This window comes from Chelmon rostratus, chromosome 23, assembly GCF_017976325.1.
Source record: "Chelmon rostratus isolate fCheRos1 chromosome 23, fCheRos1.pri, whole genome shotgun sequence".
In the NCBI taxonomy this organism is placed as follows: Eukaryota; Metazoa; Chordata; class Actinopteri; order Chaetodontiformes; family Chaetodontidae; genus Chelmon; species Chelmon rostratus.
The window spans coordinates 632,230-644,395 of record NC_055680.1 but is presented as its reverse complement, the minus strand read 5'-3'; the positions used below and the strand labels follow the sequence as shown (position 1 = coordinate 644,395).

Below are 12,166 nucleotides of genomic sequence, written 5' to 3'. Positions count from 1 at the left end.
ACTGCAGAGAAATCACAGGCTACATGCTGCAGGCTGGACGACTGTAAACCAACACAGTTAGTGGTGTTCAAACAGTAAACAATAAATTACAATACACGCATACATTTGGCAAGGTTTGATACGCTGTCGGCCATGTTTACAGCAGTGGAAAAAGAAAACCGTGTTCACATTCAGGACAGAAGGACTGCAAATCCCAACGTCTGCAGCACAAAGCTGCTGGATCAAACAGACATGCTACACACTCCTGTAGCATGGCTGTTTGTGTGTGTGTGTGTGTGTGTGTGAGGGGGGTGTTAGGTGGGGGGTGTTTAAGACAGTGTGTGTGTGTGTGTATGTGTTTGGGGGGGTTGTGTGTGTGTGTGTGTGTGTGTGTGTTACACAGCATTCTCTTCGGTGGGGGGTTCAGCATTGGGTGGCTCCAGGAGGGTCTGTTGAACTGCAGAGACACACACACACAAAAAAAGATGGTGGTTTATACACAGTGTATCTCTATCAGCTGTGACAAATGACAACAGACATGACAACATGACAGTGACAGGAGAGTCTGTCCTGACACCTGACCAGCCAATGGTGCAACAGTGACGAAGTTACACCATTGGTTGGCCAAGTGTTGGACTATCTCCACTGGCCGTAGCTGTAATGTTAGTTACGTACTGTAGCTCCAGGTTCCATTCCAGTAAACACTCGGTACATATGCTTAAACAGGGCTCTTAGATAACAGAGATGATCATTTTTTGGCTGGGGGGCGTGCAGGTGTCTGTGTTTGATGGACAGCAGCTGGCAGAACGAGAGAAAGTAAACTAACCTGAGCTGAAGCCTAGATGTCACGGGCAGACAGCATGCTGTTCGTGGTGTTGAAGAGTAACCGGACCCAAGTGACATTTGCAGATGTGTCAACATGCTGCTTAATATGCTGCTGCTGAGCATTTCATTAGCCATCCTGCCTGCAAACTGACGTCAGCAGTGTATTTTTTTCTCGGTGAATGTGCAGGACGAGACCTGTGTTCATGTTTGTCAGTTAGATAAGAAGCAGACTTCAGCAGGAGGGCTACAGCAGGTTGTTCAGACTCTGTGGCTTTTGAGTTGTGTAGCAGGCTGTTGTCTGGCTCAGTGTGCCTGTCTGCTGTACCTGTCATACAATGCTCACATTACTGCTTTAGGCATGATTTGACTGGCTGTGTCAAATAAGATGTCCATCTATGCAGAAAAACCTAACCTGATTTGAAGTGAAAAACCTAACGGGTGCCATCCTGAAACCAAAAAAATTGAAAATATACATTTGTTCCTTTGGTTTATGACTTTTTTCACAAAGGAGAACACAGGAAGTGATTTGCAAAACTGATATGTCTGCACAAAGAGTTGGACTTGAGTACATCCACAGGAGGAACAGCTACACAATGAGTATATTCCTTCTAATAAGGATGAGGATATGTCCTGCAATTTTTACATTCAAAGCTTCTCTTTTCCAATGACACTTTGTCACGCCCCCAGCGTCTTCAGCCTCCATATGAGATGCACCAGGCCTTCAAATAACCCCAATTTAAACCACCAATGGCAATATTACACACCCAGAGCAAACTGCTCCAGCCATCCAACAGCTTCTCATCCCAGCGTCGCTCAAAGTCTTCCTGTCAGAGAGCCTTTCTAACATGTGGTTAATGTTGTGAAACTGTCTCAGTTTGGTTTAGTTTAGGCACTAAAGGTTCTTGGTTTGGTGTCGGAAAATATCATTCACTTTGGTTTCTCTCAACACCCCCCTGTGTGAAGGCTGCGTGTGTGACTCACCACTCTACTAGGGTTGTGGAGGGGTCCACATTGTTAAAACCCTCCCTAAATGTCCCTGCAGGAAATGGCATCGCCAGCTCCCACATTGAAGGACTTTGACGGAGCTACTGCTACACCATGTCCTGCCACAAGGTGGCGACAGTGCACTTCAACTCTCATTTTCCATTTTCTGTTGCATCAACGTTTTAAACATGTTTTGACGTTCACTATATGTCTATTTCTATGTGAAGCACTCAGTGCATGTCATTTCTTAGTTGTAAAGCATTTTGAGCAGCATTTCTTGTATGAAATGTGCTAATAAAGTCTATTACTATAATTCTTTTTATTTCCACACAGTACAAAAATGTGTTACATCTTCCAGAATTATTCCCTGAACGTCATTAGATGTGGAATAGCAAATGTTAACAACATTAACAACAAATATAAAACTTTAGTGCAAATACAGCAGGTAGCCAGCACATGACATTCATTCTCAGGCCTCTCAAACAGAATAAAACTAACAACGAATTGTCTATGGCCACAATCCAGTACAAATACGTTCAATTAAAGGCACAGCCTATAGCATCCAAGAGCTTTATCAAATCATATCAAAATAACAATGAATAACAAATATATACATATTATATACATATTATATAACATATACAGTATATGTGTGTGAGTGAGTGAGTGAGTGTGTGTGTGTGTGTGTGAGTGTGTGTGTGTGTGTGTGTGTGTGTGTGTGTGTGAATGTGTGTGTCCTACTTAGTGCAACATTAGACTATTCTTTAAGCCTATTCTCGGTTTTTCACCAATAAAACAAGCATATTAACGTTTTCAGGCTTGAGCAGGACACGTTTCAGACGTAGAGCTTCGCCTGCCCTGCTGATGGTGAGCTTGTGGTTTGATTTGACTTGATTTGCGGACCAACTCGCTTCCGTTCGCCAGCTGTCATATGACGCGCAATTATAATCGCTTCTAAATAATTAAGTCATTTTTGACAGGTCATTATTTTACATCCTCATCACTTTCGTAGCACATTCAACCATAGGCTGGTGCGTCTCATACGCAGAGGGGTGTGACAAAGCATCAGCATTTGACGCCCTGGGAAGGAGCCCAGGCTCATCAGCCAGGCCTCTCTTTGAACTTGGCTGTCTATATGTTGACCCTAATAGCAGCTCTGTTAACTGCATTCCTCTAATCTGCATTTCAGACACACACCCAAAGACTTTTCTGTTTGATGGTTTTCTCTCAATGATCATCATGATCTGATATCTGGCATCCAAAACTCCTGTCACTCCTATCACTGGACATACCAAGTGACAAAAAAATTGCTGTATTTTCCAGAATAATGTGCTGTTTTGCATTTGGCCTTCTATAGTAACAGATGAACATGGAGAGGAGATGATAGTAGATGTGAGTAGAGAGCAGCAGAGAGTTCACAGTTTACCTTGTGGTTCTGTAGCCACCACAGCCTCAGGGTTCTCTGCCTTCACCATGTCAGTGTTCAGGCTCTCTGTCACAAAGCAACAACACATTTAATAAGCATCAACAAGCACAAACACTGAGCTACTACTGCTATGTGAAATGTTGATGGTGCACTTCTCTGTCAGGAGTCAGTTGATCAGAGGTGACAAAGAAAGACAAGCTTAGATGACATTTGACTGTGCACATGTATTGGAGATATCATTGGATTAGTTAGTTTGTTGTAAAATTCTGTCACCCAGAGAGGTCTAAAAGAAGAATGAAACACTGGAAATACACTAATAATCTCATTTTCAGTTGTGGGGAGTAAAATGTGTTTTGTTATTTTAAATGAATTTGCTAACTGGCCCCATCTGCTGCAGCAACTTTATATTGTAGGTTGACTACAGTCCGACATTTCCCTTTCACCTTTAACTACAAGAATAATACTAACCCTTAGCAAATATGTACACGTTCAGCAGACTCAGAGCATCACTAGCAATGATTTGATATGAGTTGTGTTTGTGTGCATCTGCTGAAGTCACTCTCCTTTTGGCTCTGGTTTGTTCTCCACTTAGGGACTAGTTAACCAGTAATGGGTTACTGTTAGCAACGCCAGCATCCAGGGGGACACACGAGTGTAATGTAAAAGCCTCACGTTGTATACTGAAGCACAGCTTCTTCTTCTGGTAGGAGATGTAGCTGCTGATTGCACCCACCAGCGCCATGGCAACTGCACTGGCAATCCCTGCAATGGTGCCCACCTCTGTTGTTGTCTCTGCAGACACACACACACACACACACACACACACACACACACACAGGTATTTAAAAGTAAGCTCAGGCAGCCACTCGTGATCAACCCCTACAGACAGAGGAACCCACCATTGTTGTCGTCATACTGGTTTATCTGATCGCTGTCACCACTGGGACGTGAACCTGTGGAAACACAGAATGACAGCTCATCATCATTCACATCGGATTGAACTGATACATGCATTCTATAAAGATACTGATTAAATATTATTTAGCCAGTGAGTTATAAATGGATTGTCTGTGGTGCAGACGTTACCTTTGCCTTTGTCAGGCTTGTAGGTATCATCTTTACTAACATCAAACAGATCGCTGTCAGAAAACCCACCTGAAAGGGGAGGAAGAGATAATCAACGCACTGTGGATGAAGAATGAAGGCACTAAATGATAAAGTATGAAGGAAGCTGCTTAAAGGTACAGAAAACTCAAAGCTATGAATTTGTCCAGAGCTTCATTTGTCATTAAAGGAGTTGTTAAAGTCATTTTGTGCATGTGGAGAAGCTGGTCTCATGTACCTATACTCCATCAATGCTCAGCACAAACAATCTGTCAGTTTTTTTTTTGTTGCTCTGCTGTGTTTTCAGTGCAGGTCAGAATTGGACCTTTATCACCTTTATCATCCACCTGGACCTCCATGAGAAAAGTCTGACTTAAACTGGTGACTTTTCATTTCTGTTGGATGTGTTGTCTCACTTCAAAATCACCAGCCGATAGTGGACAGCAGATGCTGATATTGATATTTTGGAATTTAAAAATCCAATAATGAATAGATTTAGATTTTTTGTTTTGTTTTTTGTTTTGTTTTTTTTTACAAACAAAGAACAACATATTACAGAGTAAATATCAAAGTAAGTTTGCCATTTATGTACTGCAGTGTTACAATCACTAATACCAATATATCTGCAATCAACTGATATTGGCCGATATGTCAGGCTAGCTCTAGGTGTCCTGATGAGACTTAACTGGGAAACAAATCAATTCAAATGTTAAAAAACATTTTAATACAATTTTTGTAACGATTAGGAGAGATGACTTCAGAACAAAATGAAAACCTTTGAATCATTTTCTGCAGAGAACAAACTGTATTTGGAGCGGATGCACCGTAGTGTATGTGGGAGAGTTGGAGAACTTGGGGGCAGAGGTCGTATATAAGAAGGCAAATGAAGGAAAAACCCAGTGTAGATGAGTGGTAAGGTTTAGGCTGCATTTAGTTCATACTGGAGAGGGTTCCTTGTAATCTGGTACCAAAACTCTGGCACCAGCATCAAACAACTGTACTGTACTGCACAGATAAATCACAGATAATGACTAACTCTTCATTAAAGCCCCTATGTGTAGGAGTTGTATATGGCTAAACCATTAAACCATCGTTTGTGTCTTTTTTGATGCTACCAAATTTTCATATTCTACACACAGTGGCTTTAATTGCACATGAAATCCTTCTTAGGTCACTTGACTGAATAAATGTCTTTTCAGTGATTATTTTAAGGTGATACCAAACTAGTAGCTACAAACACTAATCCTACGGGAGACACTCCCACCCACCTCCCTGCCCCTTGCTCTTATCCTTGCCACCAATGTCATTGTTGGGGTCCAAGGCATCAGCCAGGTCAAAGTCATCGGCAGCTGTAGAGGTCAAGAGGTCAGTGATCAATGTCATTGCAAAATAAAGCAAACATAGGAGTTTAAAACACATTGTTGTAAACTGAGAGGGAAACAGCAACTGAAAAAACGAAATAAAACACAAAGCAAAGTAACTTACATGCTTTGGTACCTGACTAATCTAAGAGAGGTCAATGTGACTGTGAATGCTGTGAAATGTTTGCTCATTATGTAGATTTGTCTTTAGCTACTACATTTGAACTGGACTGTGAGGACATCCGTGGCCTGTATACTGTATACTTAATTTAATAAATAATCATTTAAAATGATAAAGTAATGTTAACACTGTCACATGCAAACTAGCTAACATACCATACAAAGTGAATTATTAAGAAGAAAAATTCAGTAATCATTTATTGATTACTTGTGCATGATGTTTTTTGCTGTGGTGATTCATGATCATCAAATCTCAACTTAGGTCTGTGGAAAACCTTCATCTTGGCGAAAAGATTCTGCTAACATGATAAAGTCGAGCTGTGTCCTTGCCTGATCCCAGCAGCAGTAACTGTAACAGTGTCAGTATCATGATGAATGTAGTGTCCTGCACACATCGGCCACAGGAAGTGTGCTCCATCTGTAAATATCTTTGAGGAAGAAAAGAATCCTCTGCTTCTTTTATTTTAAACTCTCTAGTCTTTCTGACATTCTGCGGCAACAGGTAATAAGGACTCAAAATGTGATGTGTTACATATAGATATTCTCTTTATTGCTAATTCATGTAGATATCTACTCTCTTTTTTTAGTCACTGTTAAGCTACTGCCAATGAAACGCGACACTCCCAGCACATATTTAACGTTAAAAACCAAGTAGGAAATGAAGGAATTATTCAGGCTTCACAAAGTCAAGCAAAGTGACTTCAGCTATTTGAATTTGGTTTAAACAAGGAATGAGACCAATCACACTTTTTCACACTGTTTCATCAGCACACAGCCTGCAGCATTTTGATAATCGTGCACTCAAGGTATGCCATTTGTCCTTCTTCATCAGATTTGAACTAAGCTCAGTGCGTATGTTCTGGAGATAGCACAGGATGGCTCCAGTGAGTGTAATCAGGATTGCTCAAAGGGGATGAGGAAATATATGATGACCAATCAATATGACACTTCAGAAATTCTGATTTTGAAGACCATCTTTTTGATATCTGTAGTGCCGCCTTTAGGTCAGGTTTAAGATATTTTGGGAGACCCGTTCCCTATCATTGCCTGCAGATATTTATCAATAGACTAGTCAAATCGTGAGTTATGGCCAGCTTCCTGCTGAGCATCGCCCTTTGCAAGCTCTTTTGGTTGATGGCAGCCAAGTTTTTTTTTACCAATCTCGCTCATGTTTCATTCAGATCTAAATAAAGCTTGGTGTGTATGTATTTGTATTATTGGGGTCCAGAACCCTCGTGCAAGTCACACACAGCCTGTGGAGGAAAGGCAAGCCGAACCTGCAGGCCACCATAAAAATACTGTTATTGGAGAAGCCTTGTCACTTCAAGCCCTCAAACCGTAGGCGAGGGGACGTGTCAGAAAACTTAAAAATAAAAGTAGATTAATTAAAAAAACCTTGTACAGTCAGTACAAATCACAGCAAGACATTGAATCTCACTGCAGACTCATTGCTGAAAACATTTAATAACTACTATCTAGAGAATGTCGATTAATGATGCATAATTCAGTGGATGTGCTGAAGAAACTTCAGTTCTCTGTGGGCCATTCAAGTTTTTTAAATTTAAAATGTGAAATATAGATTTATTAAGATAATAGGCTGATAATAAGCCATGCATTTTTTAATCAATCATTACCAAATTCTATACATCGACTGAGTCATGACCCTAGATTGTGCAAAGCAAATCTCACATAAATCCATGTAGCCGGTTGTGAATTATGAACTATCTTACAGTTTGTGGTGTCTACAGTGGCTGATTAGTGGAAAACTTGGTATGCATCACTTCCTGTTGTTCCGCGCTGCTACATGTGTGCGGCACCCAGCCCCATCATGCTTGGAAACCTAAATAAACCGAAACACAGCACAACAGGGTTCTGCCCTGTCGGGGGCTTGAACCTTAATAGTGTTGAAAGTAGAGGACATGGAATGGCAAAATATATCATTAACATAACAACAAGAGTTTCAGGCCTGTGACAGATGTTAACCATCTGTGCAGCCAGTGTTGAGTGTCAGGACAGTAGCCTAACACCTGACCAAAAAGGGTGGAACTGATTGGAATTAATTAGCGCAGCTTCCACTACACAGGCTGTATAAAAGCCCACAGCCATGCAGCAGCGCTGTGAGGCTGTACTTGGAGCGTAATGACACTGCTAAATGCTAAAATGTTTGAGCAAATATATTTACTGTGTTCATCATCTTATTTTAACTCTAATATTTGCCAGTTTGCATTCAACACAAAATAGAAAGTGTTCTCAGCAGAGTAGTGAGTATTCAGCAACAGGACCCTGTTGTTGTACTAAACTGTCAGATGTCTATCTTGTATACCTTAGTTCTATATTTTATCTCACTATTTCTTCTTATATTGTTAGTTGGTTCTATCTATCTATCTATCTATCTATCTATCTATCTATCTATCTATCTATCTATCTATTTATCTATCTATCTATCTATCTATCTATCTATCTATCTATCTATCTACTGATGGAATTGGTGCTGTGGAATAGTAATTATAGTGACTGTATTTGACTGCCAAGAAACATTTGACACAAACAGTTGACTTTGGACTAACAGCAAATTAAAACAGAAGATCAGAAAACAGGTTTCTAAAACATACAGCAGGATAAATTAGAAATAAAGTATAAACCTGCTTCTAATAAAGACCTGGGGCTCTCTGCAGCCGAGGTCCACGCCTCACAGGGAAATCTGGCTGAAAAGACGGACGGACAGACGGAGGTAGACTCTCTCACCTGGCTTGGGTTTGGGCTTTACTGGGGCCTTCGTGCCTGTGGGTGCTTTAGGCACAACCTTGGGTGGGGCTTTGGTGGTGGTGGTGGTGGTGGTGCCATCGAATTTAAAGAAATCCTCCAGGTCAAGGTCTGCAGAGAACATTGAACACTGTATATAGATCCACTGACCTCAGTTAGGATAATTGCATGAATATGATTGGTCTAAAACCCGTCATAGTTGGGGTTGATGATACAGAGCATCAAATCCAAACTCAGTTGATCCTTAAAAAAAACATTTTGGTCCTTAAAACAAGATTTTGGTCTTCATTACTGATGCCCATTGGTTGGCACTAAAAATGATCCTGTCATTGTTCCTGGATAATGATATTATATTATATTCTACAATCACTCTAGAATATTGAATGAAAGAATGGCTGTGGTTCTCACCCCCTCCTGCTCCTGCTCCTCCTGCTGGTGCTGCTGGCTTTGATGAAGGGACTGCTGTTGTGGAAGTGAAAGATCAATGATATATGATATCATCTAATGTAAGCTGATGGTGGGAGGCAACTCCAAGAACATACACACTACACACACTGACATTTAAACAGGTGACTGCTGTTCTGTTGTACTTACTTGGTTTACTGTCATCGTCAGGCAGAGCATCGGCCAGGTTCAAATCATCCTGAGACAGGACTGCACACCAGAGAGGACAAGGGGACAGACAGAGGAAGCAGACACATTACAGTGAACCTGACACAGAAAACCCAAAATGGTCCAACACATGCTGCATGATTGTCCTAAAGCTGAAAGTGATCTCTTTGATCTGAACTTCCTACATGTTGTAGAGGTGTGGTCATTTTAGCCCTCAGTTTTCCAGGCCCGGCCAGTGTTACTGTGTCACACAGATACAAAACCTCCGACCTGTTGCCAAACTGGGCGCACAGTGCACTAATCCCCTCTATTTGTTGTCTGGATTGCAGAACAGAGTTCGGTTACCAGAAAGGACACAAAAGCAGAGACATACAAGCTGTGGCCAACCTTATTGGCTGCCACTCACAAACAAGCACAGAGTGTATCTGTGTGTGTGTGTGTGTGTGTGTGTGTGTGTATGTGTGTGTGCACACATGTGTGAGTGAGTGAGAGAGAGACAATATCCACATTTCATCATGCAGCTATAGTAAAGGACGAGGCTTTAACATCCAAATTGTTCTACTAATACTGAGTATTATGATTTTGTACTGATCCTTCACTCAGCTCTGTCCTCTGTATCTAGTTTTCGTATCTGGTCTATTTCTTGTTCTGCTGTAACATTATTTCCTCTGGGGATCAATAAAGCCTTATCTTGTAACTCCAGTCAAGCCTTCCTGTTTTGGATTCCGATCCATGCAAGGGCAGATTTTACACTGTTCCTCCAGAGCATAGGGCATCGTGTTTGATCAATTTTAAGGGCATCAAGTAGTGCACTGCATCATATTTTCTCCACTGGAAGGGCACCCTGTCCTGCACAATGGGCCACCATAGAGGGCACTTTATCATGTTTTATTTACCAGAGGGGAATCCAAATCAAAAATGGGGGCACTAGGGGAGCTCTAACCTTTTACAGATAAGATAAGACAAAAATTTTATTGATCCCAGGCCGGGGAACTTTGGTTGTTACAGACAGCAAGAATAAAAAGCATACAGAATAAAAACAACTATATATATATGTAAATTATACATCCTTGAGAAGGATGGCTCAGTTTTACAGTGGAAGATTTTGGATTGCACATCACTGGCTGGATAAATTTTTTTTTTCACACTCTGCAGCTTCTCAGTTGGTCCATGCCTTAAATCCATTGGTTATCATACAGATCTGTGACAGAAAGAAATATGCTCCTAATAGAACACACTGTCAGGGGGATGCCTCTGCACCCGGCTGTCTGGATGGTGGTAATGTAAGGTGGAGATGGGGGCCGGAGGACAGTGCTACAGTAATACAGAATGAAATCATTTGCTTTTAAATCATTCATCTATAAGTGACTAACTTTTCATAATCATCATCACTGAGAGTGACATCATTTTCAGCATGGCATGTGCAGCCGTAATCAAGACAAACTGAGGTTACTGAGGGTGGTGCCACATTAAATTACATCTTTAAACATCATATCTAAAATTACTGGGCAGACTGAGAGACACTCTTTAGAATCATCTGTGTGATGATGTATTTCTGAATCCATTACAGCTGGTTAACATCAGCATCACTAATGTCTGGACCAAAAGCAAAGGGAGCCAACATAACTGAATCAAGCTTCAGTTATCAAACACACAACACGTATATCTGCACTGACCCACTGATAAGATGGTTATTCTGACTGGATTTGGAATAAGTGGATCTCTGCTCGCTGCTTCTTTAACGTCTGCAGCCATGCCGGCGGACCGTTATTCGGCCTTGAATCAAAGTGCGGCACAAAAGGCAGAACATGTGGATCTGCTGAGGTGAGCGGACAAAGCCTCACCTTCCAGCGGCAGCAGCAGCGCCAGCAGCAGGCAGAGAGAGCTCAGGGAGCGGTTCGCCATTCCTCCAGGGTCCACACACTCAAACACTCCGCAGAAAACGCGTCGATGGCGGCTAAATGACGAGCCCGTCGCTGATGCGTCTGTCCGGAGACTGCCGTTCAGCTTCGTCCGCCCCGCAGCCGCAGTTAAGGCGTTCACTATGACATTCTGTGACACGCCCACACGGTGCCATTTCCTGCCACACCTTTCAAAATAAAACACCCTACACAAAAAGGAAGCTTTGCAGCAGTTTGGTTTTGCAAACAAAAGAAGTGAAAAATGCCAGCAACACAAAAAGACCAGAAACACTTTGTTTAAAGCACGACGCACATAATAGCATGAGGTTTCAATCATGTCCTGCAGTGAAGGATTCCTCCACTCAGTGGTCATCATGTTTCACAAGAGTGTGTGTTTTTCATGTACTGTCATACACACAACAGAGGAAACATCAGTGTCTCTTGGTTCAAGATAATGCGATGTTAATGTTGCTGTTACCTAAAAGTCGTCTCCAGTCCACACCGGGCTCTGTGTCGGCTGGCTGTTTTACCTGCAGATTTCATCTCTCCATGGTGTCGTTTAAAGATGCTAAAACTTTGCAATTCATAAAGTTAAAGAAGTTAAAGACAATAACAGAGATTTGTGAGTCAGAACTTTTTATGAAGTATATAATGTTCTTAAAATTAACTCCAGTTGGAGAAGCTACAACACTAAAATGCGCATTGATGAATTAACAGTGTATCAATGTCATATATAATAATATATGAGTCACAGAAGACATTTTACTGCACAACCACTACTTACTCTGCTGATGATATGGAGCTGATAATACTTGTACTTGTAATGGAGTAGTTTTAGAGATATTGGTACTTTTCCTTAAGAAAAGGCTTTGAGTCCTTCCACTACTGGGTGCAAGTACAAATACCACAGTGCATACACAAATAACTGTGTATGTACTGAGGTACAATACTGGAATAAATGTATCTAGCCACTTTTATTTTTACTGTTATTAACAGTGTTAATATAATAGGAGGAGGAGTGTGTGGATGGT

At 41.3% G+C, this 12,166-nt stretch overlaps 1 protein-coding gene across 1 annotated transcript; it reads right to left on the bottom strand.

The window, feature by feature from the left end:
- Window positions 1–338: 338 nt before the first annotated feature.
- Window positions 339–11,160, bottom strand: cd99l2 (CD99 molecule-like 2). The gene is made up of 10 exons (XM_041964939.1): window positions 11,079–11,160; window positions 9,217–9,276; window positions 9,031–9,084; window positions 8,605–8,733; window positions 5,587–5,667; window positions 4,301–4,369; window positions 4,114–4,167; window positions 3,887–4,006; window positions 3,215–3,280; window positions 339–436 (listed from the first exon to the last, which is right to left on the bottom strand). Exons 1-10 carry the CDS (start codon window positions 11,137–11,139, stop codon window positions 375–377), a joined length of 756 nt encoding a protein of 251 aa, XP_041820873.1. The 5' UTR covers window positions 11,140–11,160; the 3' UTR covers window positions 339–374.
- Window positions 11,161–12,166: the final 1,006 nt, after the last annotated feature.